This window comes from Phallusia mammillata, chromosome 7 (assembly GCF_965637545.1).
Source record: "Phallusia mammillata chromosome 7, kaPhaMamm4.hap1.1, whole genome shotgun sequence".
NCBI classification, from domain to species: Eukaryota; Metazoa; Chordata; class Ascidiacea; order Phlebobranchia; family Ascidiidae; genus Phallusia; species Phallusia mammillata.
The window spans coordinates 6,951,906-6,970,552 of record NC_137258.1 but is presented as its reverse complement, the minus strand read 5'-3'; the positions used below and the strand labels follow the sequence as shown (position 1 = coordinate 6,970,552).

Below are 18,647 nucleotides of genomic sequence, written 5' to 3'. Positions count from 1 at the left end.
CGAGCTGCGCTACTGCGCCACTACGCGGAGAACCATAGTGCGATATTAAAGCGTAAACCGCACATCCACCTGTGTTTTTTTGTTGTGTTTGTGCAAATGCCTTCACCCAATCTTTTAGATATTTTTGAAGATAAATGGCTGAACAAAATCAAGGCCGAAATTAACATACAAAAAATGATTCTGCCGCGCGTGAGGTAATCCCATCTTTGTGTTTCTACCCCTTAATGTTTTGTTTCTTCACGCCTAGAGGTTTATTTACTTCCCACCGTGTTCTGTAATGGCTTATCAGTTTATCACGTCTCTTTTTTCTTGCCTTTTCTCGTGTCGCTTGTGGCCACTCGCTAGTCGTGGTTTGCCTCTGTGCTTCGCAGTTGTTTAATTTGTACAGTTTTAAATTTTTAAAAATTTTATAAGTGTTTTAACTATTTTATTTATTTTTTACTACTTTTACCGACAGCCCCTTACATGTTTGCTTTTTTGCAGAAACTGACGATGCCTATTTATTAAGGCGAAATATATATTTCTGTTATTAAAAGAAACGATTTATGCTTTTATCTGTTTTTATGAAACAGTCCAATACTATACTGATCAGAAGCAAGAATCTTTCTTTTATACATTTTATTGTCTGCGGGAGATTCGCTTAATAACAAAACTGTTTCAGCTAAAAAAATGCATGCTAGATTCTGAAATCTGTGAAAAGTTATTTAAATCATCGGTCCTAATATAAGTTGGTTATCATTAATTCCGACGAAGTAAATTTGGCACAAACCACTTTTGCGGACCGGTAAATAGAATATTCCCAATTGCAAGATTATTTTACAAAGCTGCACTGTTTAGGGAGTCGCGATTCTCTCTTCAGCAATTGACTTTGCGGAACAACCTAATTTCCAATTTCCCTCCCAAGCTGCTCACCGGAATGTCGTCACTCAACGAATTCGACATATCCTGGAACTTGTTTGGGGGAAATTTAACAGCACGACACTTTGTTGATACAAAAAAGCTTGATTACCTCTCATTGGCTCACAACGAGATCACGTGCATTCAGGTTTAATCCAATTAAAATGTAATCTGCAAGTTGCAATGCTAATGTATTATGTACCAACTTAGGACAAAACGTTTGCTTCACTAAAGAAACTTACGGAACTTGACGTCAGCTACAACCGCCTGACGTCACAATGCTTGCCACGTGACACAATCTGTGACCTCGAAAACTTGATTGTGCTACGTGTTTCCAATAACGATCTTCGACAGCTTTTCATGGGTATATTGATATAATATATATTTGCATGTCTTGAAATGCAAAAATTCAGAAATTCAATTTACATAATTGTAACAGGCACTTGGATTTCTAACGACCAGGAAACAGGCTACTTCTCGTGTCTTCGGCGTTTAACAAATATTCAAGCTTCGAACTGTGGGATTGAAACCGTTTCGAGATACGCGTTTCGAAATTTGATTCACTTGACCAGCCTTGACTTGTCCGACAATTACATTCGATCGTGGGCTCCAGAAACATTGCAGAGCTCAACATCGTTGGTTTATCTTGATTTGGGCAACAATTATCTTCGTACCTTGCCGTCAGACTTTGTAAAAAGTAAGTGTTAAAAAAGCCGAGCATCGCTTGTCAGGTTGGTTTTGGAAGTCAAAATGTTATATGTTTGTTACACCAGGTTGTCCTAGCCTAAGCCATTTGAGTTTACGGAACAACGAGCTTCGAACAGTGGACTATCAATGGTTGAGCAAAAACACGGTGAGCATATTTAAACTTTTCATGACAAGCCAATCTTGCATTACATTACTTATGTAATCTTTAAATTACTTCAATGGCACCAAGGATTTTTTTTGCATTGCAGGAGAATGGTGTAGACGATTTAGAAAGTGCCATCATTATCGTTGAAGAATATCTGAAACAAGCGCAACCGACTCGCCATTTTACCGCCAAACCGCCAGGTGGAGCTGCGGAGCAAATTTGGATAGATTGGAGCGGTAACCCGTGGCTGTGCGGCTGCCAAATGCTCCCGTTCATTGCTTGGCTCGCCGGTGAGGGATCTTGGCTTACGGATGTCGATGGTTACCATGATGTTATATGTTATGATCCGGCTCAACATCGCGGCAGCGCTCTACTGGATTTGTACGTCACTGGAATGATTGACGTCACTACTGTGCGCATGCTTATCGACCAATGTGTGGCCTCCGTTACGTCCAAGCCGGTGCAATTATCTACCACACCCCACTTCGAGCTCACCACAATGCCAGAAGTAGGCAAAACTGGCAAGGAATTAACAACCGACGCACCTATTCCTTCTCTATGGAATTTTACAGAGCAAGGAGCTACAACTATGGTTTCGCCATTTAGGGAGAAAACGCAAACCAATGCAACAGGAAACTTACTCACTTTGCCACAAATGACATCGACTGTCAGTCAAGTGTCAACTGCTGAAGAAGGCGAACACGCGTGGGGGTCTGACCGCGATGTAACTACCACCACCAGCGGTGTTAACGTGTCAAAAATGTTTACTTATCACACGACCCCCTCAAAGTCACAAGCAAAGTTACCACATACATCGAAAATTGTTCAAGCCATTACCGCTACCGTTCAGAACGATGTAGAAACTACCACTACCAATTACACAGCACCCCCCACATTCGCTGCTCAGATAAAGACCTCCACCATAACACCTCCTTGGACAAAAACACGTGATATTTTTCAAAATGAATCTCAAAGTGCCAATAAGACTATGTTGCACCGCGTTGACAAGCAGGAGAAGCCGAAAACGTCGTATGTTACAATCGTGGTGCTCTGTGTTGTCGCTGACATTGTCATGTCCTTTGGCCTCTTTCTGCTGATAAGAAAGTGGTGCACTCAAAAGAATAAGCCTCAGCGATGGGCTACAGTCGTTCCAATTTCATCACTTCCAACCCATTCGTCTTCTCCCAACGACATGGTTTTGACCCCGGTTCAAACGTAACAGCAAAATGTAAAGTCGCGTGTCAATATGTTGAAGTACATTGTTGATTTGACGCTAGGAGGCAGCATAGTGTAATCTGGTGGTGTAGTGTTGTTCTGTTGCCCAAAGGCGGCCAACTTACCACTTGCTAAATACATGTTTGATTTTTCGTATTGCATACATGATCTGAAAACCATAAAAAGTTTAATATTGGCATTACCACAGGACATTTGTTGTTGAGCTCATTTTTAAACCGTTGCTATGAAATGAGGTTTCTGTTGACAATGCTGCGTTTTCACAACATGACTAAAACGATGCTCTTTGTTTGTGACTACTGTCCTGTAATGACAAATGTCCCAATAGTCTCTAGTGGCGACAATACCGCCGATGTGTGTGACTCCGAGTTAAGAGCGTATAGTGCTTTTAAAGCATGAGTAAAAAGCAAACAAGCTCTTGATGCAACGAGCTTGTAATTGAGCTTAGTTATCTGCAGGCAGTTTGCCTTTAAGGGCGTGGCCCTACTACCATGTGTGAACAGCACTTAAACCGGCAAGCGATAATAACTGTCGCTACACATGATAACAGCCACGCACTCAATGAACTACCGAATGGGACGTCGTGAAACGCCAAACAGCTCGGTCTCGGGTTAAGTGACGGACATCGATTACCGCCACCCGCAGTCTTAACAAACTCATTTTATCGCTTACGGGCATTTACTCTAAGAAGTTAAGTAATAAACAGCGGAGGATGAATAATGATCGAAAACACATTACGCGTTGTGCGAAATTGATTTGACCGCGTGAACCAGTTTAACAGGTTAACCATTAAGGTACAAGGTACAAAACGATCAAGTATCTTACTCTCACGCGAGTTATTTAAAAAACAAAACTAGCCCTGATTCTCGCGTATACCAACAATGATCGAGAACGTTCCTTTGTTCGATTTCCAGGTACAGTGTAGTAAAGTTGACACAGTTGCGTAACATTCCGTTGCGATCATCCGTAACTCGGCGCCATCCATTAGAACAAACACAGTTGATGGTGCAACTCCCTCACCGGTGGGGAAATCACCCATAATATTCCACTGAAACCAGAATTGGGGTTTTACGGAAATTACCCATACTTCTCCACAGGAACTACTGTGAAAGAGCTGCGTTGATGTTGAAACGATAAACGCAAAGTATTGTTAACCTAACAACCAAAACCGACTCCAAGTGCAGGGAGTTTTGTGCAAATGCAGTTCGTAGTAACCCGCTGACCTACTTAGTCGCGAGTTCAGGATTGCGCAAGTTTTCCCGCCAAAGGGTATCACGTGACGATTTTGGCGGGAACATGGCGCAATGTTGCTCGGGAAGGCGTCGGGTTTCGAAAAGATAACAGTTTTCCAGATAAACTTGCGGGAATCGACCGTTTTGCAAACTCATCGTAATCTATATTGTGGACTTTGCTAGTGAAGCGTAGCGAAAGGCCCAAGAGACATTGTAGGCGCTTTGTACGAAAATTTTAAGACAATGTAATAACTGGTTTCGTGAATTTCGCTTGTGGCATCGTTTACAAGACAAAACAAACAAAAAGCGTGTGACTTTGTTGTTAAAGTAAAACATGATTGTGCTAGATTGGTACTTGATTTTTAACCTCTTTTGTAAAAATGCCACAATTTCATAAAGATTTTGTATATTTACAAATATTAATTTAAATGCATATCATAAGTAGACAGTTTGTATGTTTAAACGTTCGTCGTTAGCTTTTCCGAAACTATTGCCGCAACGGCAAATGCTGCAAGGTGACCTTTGCAAGTGATGCGGAAAAACACAGTAAGGTCGAAACACAAATAGTCGAACGAAAATCGAATGAGTCATGTCGCCGTCTAAAATAAGTCGCGCAAGGACACCCCGCACTTGGCAAAACCCGAACCCTTTCCAGTGCATTTTTAACGTAATAAACCTTTACGATACAATACATTAGGACGCGAACGAGACAATCTTTCGAAATTGCAACATTTTCCGTTGACACATATAGTTAAGTTGCGTTTCTATTGTTGAAGTCTGGTGCAATTTCTCGTGACAAAAAAATCTCATGGCAATAAAAGAATGAATTCGGGCGATTTGCGGTCAATAGTTACAAAAGTGAGCATTGCCCTGGAGCAGTTTTTGGACTTGTAATCTAATGATTTAGCAAGCTGATGCAGCCTTGAATAAGATCGATAGTCGATTGGGAAGTAAGTTGTTTCTCTTGCTTGTTTCTGCAGGTGGCCGACAGCCATTATTGTGGTTCCGATGGAGGCCTTGGTGCACTTATGTCAGCAGAATTTGTTAGGTATTGCTGAAGTGCGCACGTGCTGAGGTCAGCTCAAATCTGACCTTGAGCCATTGTCAGGTGACCTTCACAGGTTGGCTGCGGTTTTGGGCACATGCCCGAACAGAGATAGATTTCATTGGGTGCGAATGGTAACCGTATATCCCAAAGCAACCGCCCGCCGCTTTGCAGCAAACAAAGAGGCCCACACTTCCACGAAGTAATTTTGAGCTGCTTTCTTGTGAAAACAAGCGGACAAACCCGAAAGCTGATTTGTCACAAATTTATCCGCAATCCCCGTTTGCGCGGTTTAAACGAGCCGCGCCTCATTGCTGCATATCATCGTCGCTTAAATGTCAATCAAAATGAATGAGATACGGTCGTTCATGTTATTTGGTCATCGGTTTTCGCTGCGGGCAATACGTTAGGATGTTGGGACACTTAGGAAGTTCTGAAGAAGTTTAGGGTTGTGTGTTGGCCTTTGGGTTATTTCCTAATGTATTATAAACGTTTCAGCCTAAGGGCGAGACACAAGATATAATAACTAGGATAAAATCTTGACAGCAGCATGACCTGTATTGCATGGATCTGTTGGATAGAAGTTACTGCAAAGGTTTTAAATAACGTTATTTATTATTTTCTGTATGACTTGCAATCATAATGTACATGTTATTTTTATTAATATTGCTTGACAACCTGATATGACCTTTGCAACAAATATGACTATACAAGTCACAGGTGTTATGCATCACGTGGGTAGTATTCAAATCAATCACATCAACATCCTGTGTGTATGCATCATTCGGTTTGCATAAACATACAACTCAGTCGTTACAACATTGCATCAGATGCGCAATCTCACATGACATGTCCAGATGACCAATCATTGTAAAACGGAAGAGCGCTCATTAGCTTGTCATAAAAACTTCAGTCTTTTTGAAAGCCCTAAATGTAATTAAAGAGGGATGATAAGCAGACGTTTAGTGTTAAACTGCAGACACAAAGGGATTTTAAAAAGTGTAACCGTGAGATTATTTCCAAGGTTCCAAACGTGTTTTGACTTCCATATCTGCGTAATTTTGAAGTGGAAACAAGCTTTCGTGCCGCACAGTCATGCAAAATATTACAGAACAGTCGTTAAAACAACTGAGTCTCGTTGTCGCACAATATTTGAAATCAGAATGCGCAAGACAGTATAAATTAGAACAAACACTAATCACTAGCAAACAAGGGCGTTCTATTACGGTTTTGATTGTTTAAGTTGACCATTGAGGCGACACGGTTTGATTTTTATGTATTTACGAGCAAATGTCTTAATCCCACAGAACGCTTGAAAACAAATTGCATCCCAGTAAGCCTTTCTGCGTAACTACATTGTCTGAACAGCATCTTAAAAGAATCGATTAATTAAAGCTAAAACGTCGAATTTAAGACAGCATGGCACAAAAGGAGTTTGAATTGCTATGAATCGTGGCTCGCTGCTAGCACGACGAACGCCACAAGAACTCATTGTTTATGTTAACGATTCCCAGAAAACTGTGGTTTTCCTGAGGCACATTTACAGTCGCTTATAAACCTAATAATAGCAAGATCGTGTTTAAAGCGCACAAAAATCCATGAAAAAATTTTGTATTTATTATTCACAAAAAATATCGCCTACAAACGGATTTTTAAATAAATGTTGGGGTGTAGTACAGGTTGAAGGTTAATAAAAGGTCAGATGACTGAATTTTGAAATGATTTGTAAAGGTCAGATTAGTTAAAAACTGTGGAACGGTAAAACACCATAAAAGTTATTTGAAATTTGCAGCTTAAATCATTGCAAAGGAAATTAATCTTTAACCCACCAAACTACCACGTTACAAGACAAAATGTCACGCGATGTGTAACAGCTGCTTGAGCGTGTAACCGCTCGCAAAAAGCGTTAAGGACATTAATTACGACTGCTCACATAGAGGTAGCCCCGAAATCGATTGTTCCTTTACATATTCGTGCACGCAGCGGCAGGACGCTCTGATACTGTCGTGAACCATATACAAAGATGGCAGGAAACGCATCAAAAGAGGCAGGCCCCGACCGCCGTTCGGCACTTTAAATTCAGTTACTGTTGTCATTGCAGCCGATAGCTAGAGTTTCTTTCGAGTTTGCAGAGCACAATTAGATTCAACATGCAGCTATATGAGAACAAAGTTTTATAGCTTTTTGACGTAATGAAAAATGTAATGCAGTTTTGAAACGCAACTTTTTTCGGGGAAAATATTCAGTTGAGTAAACAAGATAGGCAGATATTGCAAACATAAAAGAGTAGCGTACTGATAGTACTATAGCTTAAATGCGTGGCGATCAATAAAAGACCAGTGTAGGATTGTAACTGAGCATTTTGGCGGATATGGCGTCATTATAATCAACAGTCAGCACGGCATGGTGGGTTAAATGCGACATGTCACATTTTGTTCCTGTTGTAACCATTTTTCAAACACCAGTGTATAACATAGAATATCAACTTTAGTGTTGGCGTGTTCACGGTATGAAGGTATTGCAGACTATGTAGCGTTTGACTTATGATGAAATAGTTGCATCATGATGAACTTCCTATGTACGTTTTCAACTTTAGGAACGTTCGCTATTATATACCAGCGCCAAGTCACACGAAAAGCAAGTTTCGGGTATCACACAACTCTATAGCACAATAGTAGGCCTTTGATGAAAATAACAGATGATGTAACTTTCGATGATGTTAAGTCACACAACGAAAGTCACAGCTATGATATCAGATATCACAAGGGAAATAATTCGCACTACGGAACACTGACTGGTTATCTTTTTTAAACAAGGGTTGTAATCTACGTGTATTATACACCAAACGTTTTGGACATATATGTATATATACATATATATATATATATATATATATTTAACGTGTTATTGCCGAAATGTTTGTTGAATAAAGAAAGTCGCCTATTACCATTAGTAACAAATCCGTTGTATTTTAGACTATTACACTCACTATAAGAAGGTGAATAGAGTTTTGCAGGATGTATGATTAACTTACATTTTCACAAAGCCGCATATAGCAACCAATTCTTGTAAATACGTCTACACATTGAGACGGTTTCGGTGAATGTTCGTTGTCAAGTTTCACATGGATGTTTAACAGCAAAGAGTTCAAGTCACGGATTTTTGTGAGGTATTTCCCGGACATGCAAATCACCCATACCGACGTAGTTAAACCTCCACGGGATACGAACGCGATTCTCCAAACGAGCTGGGCGGATTATTGCGCTACTGCCAAACGCATGAACCCGCCGGCTTGGTTCACGTTGTTTACGAGCAGCCAAGTTTACTACGCGAGTCGGCAAGCCATCTTCACTTCGACCCGGTCTCCATAGGCGAAGGAGGGTATTGTATTGTAGCCTCAATCGGTGTGAGTGCAGATAACCCGCGAAGAAGGCATTCCGTAAACGTGTTGCAACAGATAGTAGGCTAAACGCCGCGCAAAAGTGAGTAGTACTACAGATTACGTGCGTTTTGTTTGTGTAATAGTCCTTTGACAAGCGATATCTGTCATTCGATAATTGGATGCAGTAAGTACAGCATTGTCTTCTGCGTAAAACATCAGGATACTTATAGTCGAGTTTTAAACGGCTTTAGACTTTTTTTAATGAAAAGCAAAACTGACAAGAGATTAATTAGAGCAAATATATTTTCCTGAAGTTTTTTTCAATAATCAATGTTTTTTACCATCGTTCTCTCGCTGTTTGTTTTCATCAAGTTAAGTCCGTTATTAGTGTTCTTTACGTAAGAGAAACCACCAGAAAACAAAGACTAAGATAGCGAGAATACATTTGTTGAGATCAGGTTACTGAAACCATTGTTGTCGGTGAGGAGAATAAAATTTGTCCTTGAATTTGCGCGTTGGTATGGTTATAAGTCGGTTGTTTACCTGGATGTGGCCTATCCGTTGCACCATACAGTACATCATTTATTTCACGTTCAAGGACCCATAACGTTTTCCAGACCAAAAGCGAGCGACGTGACTTGGGCATCTTCACATTATGACCGCGAGATTCGCTATAAAATGACGTTCAACTGGCGTTATAGGCTATAAGCTTGTTTGTGAGCCAATTGGTCTGCGGTTTGTTGTCCAGTGGCACGTTAAGTTGTTATTGAACCCGTCCTGTTGTTTGGCAGCGTCAGGTGAAATTTCTCGACCTGTTCGTTGTCGTGTCAGCATACCCGAAATTGGTGTGACGTGGTCTTTGTTATTTGCAAACAGTATGAAGTGTACTGATGAGGTCAGGGCTTTGGACTGAGCCGATTGTGTCTTGTATATCGACACAGGTACGCTTGTTTAGTGCGCTGTTGTGTAAACACCGGTGACACTCCCGGCTTAAAAGCAATTTCAATTTCATTAAGTAAATTATTTTTTTATCAAATTACGCAATTACCTCAGCGATTCCCGTTGTGAAAAATGTTGTGACATAACTGGTTTTCGTTTCTTATTTTAACACGCCTTCTTTTTTGGGGGGTAATGGAAAACAAGTTTTAAGCTACATACTAAAAATTTTTATTTAAATTTTGAGCTACCAACTGAAGATCCTAAAAATTTTGCTGTCGACAATCGCTGATGATGGTAGTCATGTTCGAAGTAAAATGTCTGAATTTCACCTTATTATGGGGTGATTGAATGGTCTGGTGGTAATCCGAAAGGGGAATTTTACCGTGTCGGTCGCACGTGATTGGTTGTCAACAGGCTCATTGCGCATCCAATGGATTGTGACATCACAATGACCGTCGGCTCGCGCAGCTGCGAACGTTTTACGAGTTTTTCGGCTCCTGTTGTTACCATTTCCGGATGGCGTGGAATGTTACAGGCGTAAATTGCGATCCGCTGAAAGAGTTAGTTTAGTTTTGACCCCTAGTAACCTCTTATGTCGCGCGTTGCAAGGTATCGCCAGTTCAGGGTGTACTCTGTGTCAATGCACTATAGCGTGAATTGCCAGACGAACAATCGCCGACGTATGTGTATTAAACGTAACTTTTCCGCTGTCGATTTCGCAAACAATACGGATGGCATATATGTGTACGAGTTTGTGTCAATAAAGTGTCTAAAAGTGACTGCATTTTTTCTGTCTTTAAAAGTGCAAAACAAGACTTAGCCTATATCAGAACAAACCCAAACCTTCCCCGTGTTACAAACATACTGACGATTTCGTATTTGCTTTAAGTTGTCGCGTCGCTTGGAACACTTACAAATGTCATAACTTTATGACAAGCCCTCACTTAGCGGACGATGTTACTTTGTACGGATACGGACCCACGGGCAATGAGACATGCATTGCCAGACTATCCCGAAATAGAACTCGTGCTCTTGGCGTGTTGATGCTGCTGGCACTTCATTGCAAGCAACAGCCGCTTATGCTAAATATGTTGTGTACTACCGCGGTCTCCTACCACGATTTCCAGTCCCTTCGCATTTAAATCATGTTCTTGAATTCGTGACAGGAAGTCTGTCAGGCCTCCCTATCATGTCACGTGATTTGCTGATGGAATGCACCCATGTGTTGTCTAATTGACCGCGCTCTGTTATATGTTACAGTTCGTTAGAGCGCAAGTATATAGACATTGATAGCATATGTTAAATTATTTGGTTCATAACACGAAGATGAGCGACGATCAATCATTTGGCACCAAGCTGGAACTTCCATCCGCAAACTCGGCGTTTAAAAGATTAGAAGTTAGAGAGGACGTCATCCCGAACCCGGCGCGATGCGTCAACTTGTTCGGATCCGACAACCAACGGGTGAAAGCTATGCTCCACGAGGAAACGCAGCGTCAGCACGCGACTTTCCAGTTCCGGTGGACTTGTCGATGCGACGCACTGTCAACTCCCCACAAAAGTAACGCATCAAACTCTCAATCGATTCCCACACCACGCATGTTTAACTGGAAACCGATTAACCAATCGAAAGAAGATGTTCCGCATCTACTCAAACGCTTGGCGCTGGCGAAGATAAGCGTAGAGAACATTGACCATGTCTCTCCAAGACTGTCGATTTCAAAAAGCATTGAAAACCGACCGGACTCTCCCGTGCCCTTTAAGTCTGCTCGTTTCGATGCCAAGATCATTCCCGAACCTGAATCCTCGAATACGCCCTCCTTGTTTAACCTCGGTGGAGCTGAGGTTGCTATGGCGGCGTGTGGGGAGGATCAGGAAATTGCGGAGGCATCAACGTCAAGCGGAGATGAAAACAAATCAAGCCTACCCCTTGTGCCGTGTCTAACTCCTCCTCATTCGCCGTTGAAAAACTACCCCCGGTACATGCTTAGAAATCGACAACGACAAACAAAACTGACAGGTTCGTGTTTACTTTCAGAGTTGCTAGTTTTTAATTTCGAAGCAAAAACATTCGCCCATAGCCCCATACAGTAAAGCTATTGTTAGACAATGAAAACCATTATCCCGCATGACTTGATTTACCATGTTCGCGCGAGTTTTGACTCTCACCAAAGTTTAGATTCCACAAAATGGCTGCGTGAATGCCGTCGAAGTGGCGTTTTTTTTCTCTGAAAAGTGCTTCAGGTTTATTGGCTGTCGATTTGGGTGACTTAGCTCAAACCATACGTTTTTAGCCGACGAAAAAGTATACTCTTAACATTTGTGCGCAAAAATTCTGTTTTTTCATGGATCACTGTCGTGTTTATTGACATATTTCTCGAAGTAAAGCGTCCCAAGTGTCATAGCTTTGGTCCGGTTCGAAACTGGCTTGAGACTCAACACCGTGACTGTTTAGTGTTTACGTTGCCTGGTTGCGCTTTCATAACTTGCTGACCCATATCAACGCTAATGTTACAAACGTTGCAAAATTACCGCCGTTTTGAGGGAGTTTGTGTTATGACGCCAATAGACTTTCTGTCGCTGGCAAGTATTTTTCTGCGTTTAAAACTTTAGGATAAATCTCTTTCCGGTTTAGTTTCTGCGTTTTGCTTCAATGCCAACTGGGCTTAAAGCGTTGCGAATGTGTTGATAATCGAAACACGAACAAATCTCACGAATATCGTGGTTATGGAATCAGATATTTCATCTGCATGATCAGAAAATAAAAATTTCACAATAAAATCCCCGGCTTTTGACAGGTTTGCTTGTTAAACGAATGATGGTTGAATGTGTACACAAACAAATGGAGTTTGGTTGAGTTTTGTTTATCCTTTTCACGGTAAGGGCATTCGCAGTACATTTTAACCATTCCTTCAAACCGCAGAATGGTATCAACCTCGAAAGACAGCCAGCTTGTCCAAGATTCACCACAGAACCGCTTCCTCTCATGTTCTGAGGCCGCGACCGCGATCCTTGCTGCTCGGCAAAGGAAATGACACATCGCGGCGAAGCAGAACACAAGCCAAGAAGGCGCTGCGATTTTCGACGGAATTTTGAAGGTTGGTTAAAGTCAAAAGTTTTTTAAAGTGCATATTTTAACAGTGAACAAAGGAATGTCGTAAGTTTATTTACACAGCATCACTGCATATAGCCTTTTTACAAAGATAGTTGTTGACGGATTTGCGCAATTTAAGGCAAAGCAAGAATCCTCCTAAACAGATCCTAAACACTTTAACATGGCTGTTTCCTAACAAAGGCACTATCTGTCATTTTTTGTTCCTTATTAAAACCTGAATCAAAGAAGGATTAAAAAGCCCAAGTTGCAGCACAGTATCGTTCTTTTTCGCTATAATAACTCGGATCCCGGACGTAGTTTGTCCAGGTGTGCGGAGTCAGTTACGAGCGACGACCGTGAAATAAGTCAAAAGCCACCTTATAGTGTCATCAGATTTTCGTGAATTTGGTGTCGCGATGAAAACGACATCGTCCCGCATAAAAGTCACGTGGCATGTAACGCTCCACTGCGGCCGGTGATCTTGCTGGCGCGTCCCCATTTCCGCACTTGTGGGTGACTCATTGTCGGGGCCTGCGTTGGAATAGACACGATATTGTCCGCCCGGGGACTTTTGCTCGACTTACCCCGTATTTAAGGTTTGGTGTCAATCAGAAAAAACACTTGACATAATAAGTTTCCACCTGCTTATATGAGAAAGGTAACTCTAAATGCCGCGTTGGCCAAATACAAACCAACTTGGGGACCCAGAGAAATTATTTAATGCATTTGTATTTGGGGCACAATAAAGGCAGCAATGCGCATTGTTTTTGGTTAGCTTCCCGCAAAGTAATTATTCGAAGGCAAATTTTCGTCTTGCTTACCTATATCGTTGCCGCAACCTGTCTGGGGCACATTAAAGGCAGCAATGTACATTGTTAGTGATTAGTTGCCCGTATAAAAATGTTAAAACAAAAATTGTCGTCTTCTTGTTTACGTACTATTCAGTATTGTTAATTACAGTTGCAAGCAAGAAAACTGAATGACATTTTCAACGAAAAACTTTCTCCAGGATATGGAAATTAGGTGCCGCCATCTTTTCATACGATTCGCGTAATTTCCCAACATGTCTAGTCGTTTAATGCCACTATGACGTAACTTTTAAAATTCCCTAGTGGGCTAGTTGTAGTTGTTTAGCAGTTGTGTCGTCTGTTTCTGTTGGAGCGTGCACGATTTCTGTAACTCTAGATCTTGTTTGTCCTCTTCCATACATCCTGCCCACTCCAGAATAGTTGTGATGCGAGATTCGTGCGCATGTTCGTTTTAGGGCTGACGCAGTTCCGGGGATTGTCCTTTTCTCAAAACTAAATGAAGAGTAACGATTTTATCATATCATTCAAATTTATGTGCTAAATTTCCGGCAGTTTTGTATTTCGTGCGATGTGTTCCTGGTTCCTGTTATTCGATTTTTTGTGCATTTAATATTTCAGACAGCGATGTTATGCTAGTTTTTGATGATAGAGACTGTGTAAATTGACTTTTGGGTGGTTAGACGCAGCGTTGTTTTGGTGTCCAGACATTTCGTAACAAATCATGCGACCCCTGGCATATTTGAACGCCGTAGAGCGACGAAGGTCAAATAACCAAGGCGCAGTATGTAGAAACAATTCGGCGCAGCATAGGACAAATTTTCCTCGCGCTTCGGTCATAAATCTGGCGGACCAAATTGAAACAAGTCCACAGCGCGGTGCCGCAAATTACTGCGTCGCCTGTTGATGCAACAAAGCGAGGCCGCCAGTACGTTAAATTAGATTTTGTTGTCTTTGCAGGCCACGCGCCCGCTGTAAGTGGTGCGATGGAGCATGAACAGAGTCAGGGATCGCTTAAGCCCTGCTTTACGGCTGTAATTGGTCGGCAGCTTCGAAGCAGGGAGGGACGTTTCATTACTCAGAGCTTACTCGGCGTGTCCAACGAGACCGCAGCCCTTCCTTCAGCGCCTGTTGTCGGTTAAGATGATAAACAGCTCTACTTGGACCAGGCGTTTGTTTTGATTATGACCGCTCGCGCGTGTAAAGTGAATATGGGTGGTGAAAGTGAAGCCCGCAGAGATTAAATTACTTTTAGCCAAAAAACCTACTTAACGTGCTCTTTACTCAAATAACCGATCCCTGTAAGCGAGCACAGACGTGATAAACTTGTATAGTTCACGCGCGACCCAAAACAGTCTGAAAGCCATTCTACAACAAAATGAAACGAATTAGCACACTTACATGGGGCTCAGACATGCTCGGCAAAAACACATCGACAGTTGAACAAAATCACACCATCAAACGCGGGAGGATTATCGGCTACTCGATCACGATTTTTCACGTCTACCGGCGCGGTTGACTCGATCCAAACCGCGATAAAAGTCATCAGCGCGTTTTCCAAATTGCGGTCAAAGGAAAGTCACTCCTCGGTTCAACGCCGCAATGCAAATGAATGTCTGTCTGCTGTTATCACGCTCCAGACGCGCTGACACCACGACTTACCCTTGTCGTTGACCCCGAACTTTGCCGCAAATTTAGCTTGGGCCGTAATCCGTAAACGAATGGCCCGTACCTTCACGGTTCGCCGGTAAGCGAGGCACATGCACTCAAGAGAAACCAAGCGGTTCCAAACTAAACGGTGTAACTGTGTGGAGAAGAGATTCATTTGTGTACAAAACAATGCCGCACGCAAATTCTGATTAGCGACTCCTCATGTGACTACGAAACAAATTTGAGACTATATTTTTGTTTGTTTTCAGGATATTTTTCTGTCCATACCCTTTTAAAACTGCGACAAGAATTATAGTCGTCGGACGGTGGCGCCCACGAGTTTCTTGGAGAATTATAAACTGTGATTCCTTTTTCGCAAGCACAACGACAAATGGCCATCTAATTCAACATTACACTGAAACAGAAACTAGATACAAGAACCAGAGTGTGTCATTTTTTGTCATCAACTTTCCATCCTATCAAGAACATGTAGTATTTCGCTTTTACTTTTTTTGTGCATTTTAAGTTTCTGAACACCATATATAAGTGTTGTTTTATTGCAAAAGATTAAGTTTGGTGGCTTAAATGAGTTTATGTGTTTGAATTTAATAGAAATATTTATAGGTGCCACTGGCAGGGCAACATATGTGAAAACTTGAAAAATGTATTTAGATGCAAATGGGTGATTGCACTGCCAAAACGTTTTGTTGGTTCGAAATCACTTGCCACAAACACTGTTAGTACTTTTCTATATTATTTTAAGTCCAGTTACTGCCCATACTCTTTTAAATGAAATCGGAATAATAAGGCTTGTTGATGCAACAGGTATGAATACTTACAACATTATAGCCGAATGTGATTGAATGAAACACGTAGGGTTGCTGATATTGGTAAACTCCTTATGGATGGATTGTGCAAACAGACTGCTGTGTTCTTTTTTCTGAGAAGCTTGCGCTACATGTATAAATATATATGTTGACCTATTGCAAAGTTTTCGAATTGCTTCAAGCCCGACGATGCGTCCAATATATTTGGTTTGCTTGTGCCGTTGAAATAAATAACCTATTCTATCCTTGCCAAGCTTATATTGTCGATGTTGCACTTTGATCAAAACCAAACATTCGGACTGCAAAACAGCTGTCAGGTATTTAAAGCAACAATGTTTTACTGGTTTAAAAATATCAGCATGATATCAGCACTCTGTGCAAAATAAGGGACTTTCGCTTGCGTATCTCAACGGTATTAAATTCACTGTACAAAACAACAAACCGGGAGGTCGAAACTATTGACGATATGTATGTAGAGTAACAGTGTGTCTCGACTTTATAACCTTTGGCGTCAACGGTGATAGCACAAGTTGTGTAACGCTGATTTATTTAATGGTGAGTGGAAAAGTTTAGACTGGGTGATCTTCAAACTGGATCACGTGATACTAACGTGACAAGTACAGTAAAAACAGTGTAGTCCGAACCAATCCATAACCTTCTCCCTTTGCCGTCAAAAACAAGGCCCTGGTGACGTCGGTGTTGTCAAGGTTACCGGGGGGAGACAAGCGGTCGCGACGCTTTACGGCTGAGATAAGAAATCTTGAAGTGATGGAAGGCGTCGGCAATCTCTGCGTCGCCGGGGAGATTGACTGGGCGGTCTGGGTGGAAAAGAGAAAGATAGAAATATAGCGAAGGTCACGCTCCAAAAGATTTTGTTGACTCCCATGTCTGGATGAAACTGATGTTCTGAACGTTCGGGGTAACGAAGGTATACAGCGTTAACGAGACTCCGTTTTCAAAGCGTTTCCAATGTTTAACGAATGAGGTTAATATTTACCGTCTTAGCACACATGCAACTGAAGACAAGACCAATACCACAAACAACTTCTAAGGTGCATTTACCCACCTACATGTTTTTTTAATTAATGTGTTAGGATCGTTTTCGCAAAGAACGCCTAAACGTCATGGAGTGCAAAAGTAATATGGGGACAAATGAGACCAAAGCCTCCCGCGCAATCTTCAATCACTCAAAATCTTGTTTTCAAGAAATGCAGCCACCGAGTACCCCATTTTAGCAACCTGATATTCCCATGTGGATATTCCAGGCATCGGGTCTCGCAAATTCAATTGTGATGTCGTCGGCAAGACATCGGAGTCAAATAGGTTTTGGAAAGATCCAATTATTTCCAACTCGACGTAGGCGGATAATCCGGAGCATTGGAAACAGCAGGGGGTGCTTGAGCTCATGCTGGTTCATCTGAGTGTTGGTTATTGACGTGGGAAGGATGCTCGGTTTATCTCAGGCCAAATTTTCAAAACTCATCTTGTTGTGAAATGGTAAATTTATTGTTAGATGGACGTTTATAACACATCCATTTTTTTGAAGACGACCTGTAGAGGACGTCGAAACGTCGGAATAAAATTACATTTGCCAGAAGAGCTCTTTAAACTTGATACTATGCCTGGCAGCAATAGCTTATATATCCATTTTTCTGTTGTTTTACACTTAAGGTGCAAAAAAGAGAAGAGGCTTAGCATCGAAAGGTGCTGGGGGCGCTTTTGAACTTTAAACCCACAATTGTAGATACTTGTAATCGGTTAAGATTGTAGCAATCAAACCTGCGATAGTTAACGCGAGATGTCACGTGCAATGCCACGACCTTCAATTTACTGGCCAAGGTCAACAGGGCCAGGATAAGAGGATGGGCGTGAGAAAATGTCCATACTTTTCGGCACTTGTCGGAACTGATCAAAGACAATTCGCCTTGACGATGACCATCGCATGCGAAACTTCACGGCATATATACGAAAGATGAGAGTACACAAATGTAAACACAGGAGCATCGATTTTTTTGCCTGTACGCTCATTCTTAGCACCAGCACCTGTAACAATGTAAATGTAAACCAAATATAGAAACGAAAGTTTGATTGTTTGGGTATGCCCGGTGGGTTTGGGGGTAACTCAACAAATTTAACTCGTCAAAGTTTCACTACGAATTTCTACCAGCAAGTGTTTCTCACAAAGAAAAAAATGTCAACAAAAACTACTAGGTCGCCACGTCACGCAACTAGCACCGAAGCTGTGATTATGACAGTTTAATTGCGGCTTTGTAGCAGAGATAGTAAGGCGTGGTATGCACACGGACATGCAATTAGTTGTGTTAACGGGGTTATTAGTTCGTTATGCGACCGGGAAATGGGTCCTTTCGGAGGCAATTATTTGTTTTACGACGCGCGACCATTTCCGCAGTTGAAAGAACTTGTCTCTTTGACCAAGGTCGTTGTCTGCGGTGGCTGAAGACAAAGCAACGACAAACAGTTACGATTTCGCTTTGTCGACGTTCGGGCGACGGCGTTTCCTACCCACAACTTTTTTGACGTAATTACGCACTGAGACAAGTGCATCAAGCAACAATGGTTCTCGCCACCAACGTCGTTCACAACTTGCTGATCAAAGCCACGAGAAAGCAAAGAAAACTGTCAACTATACAACCAAAAACACAACACTTGATTGCAGTTGCAATTATTT

The 18,647-nt window shown here is 41.7% G+C and overlaps 2 protein-coding genes across 2 annotated transcripts; both read left to right on the top strand.

The window, feature by feature from the left end:
• The first annotated feature begins 856 nt into the window (after positions 1 to 856).
• LOC145239482 (uncharacterized) lies at positions 857 to 3,268 on the top strand. Its single transcript, XM_080102814.1, has 5 exons — positions 857 to 1,045; positions 1,108 to 1,261; positions 1,337 to 1,594; positions 1,671 to 1,750; positions 1,854 to 3,268. The coding sequence occupies exons 1-5, from the start codon at positions 917 to 919 to the stop codon at positions 2,967 to 2,969; spliced, it is 1,737 nt and encodes a 578-aa protein (XP_079958940.1). The 5' UTR covers positions 857 to 916; the 3' UTR covers positions 2,970 to 3,268.
• A 4,994-nt stretch (positions 3,269 to 8,262) lies between these two features.
• LOC145238925 (uncharacterized) lies at positions 8,263 to 16,207 on the top strand. The gene is made up of 3 exons (XM_080102212.1): positions 8,263 to 11,601; positions 12,505 to 12,679; positions 15,401 to 16,207. Exons 1-2 carry the CDS (start codon positions 10,878 to 10,880, stop codon positions 12,675 to 12,677), a joined length of 897 nt encoding a protein of 298 aa, XP_079958338.1. The 5' UTR covers positions 8,263 to 10,877; the 3' UTR covers positions 12,678 to 12,679; positions 15,401 to 16,207.
• Positions 16,208 to 18,647: the final 2,440 nt, after the last annotated feature.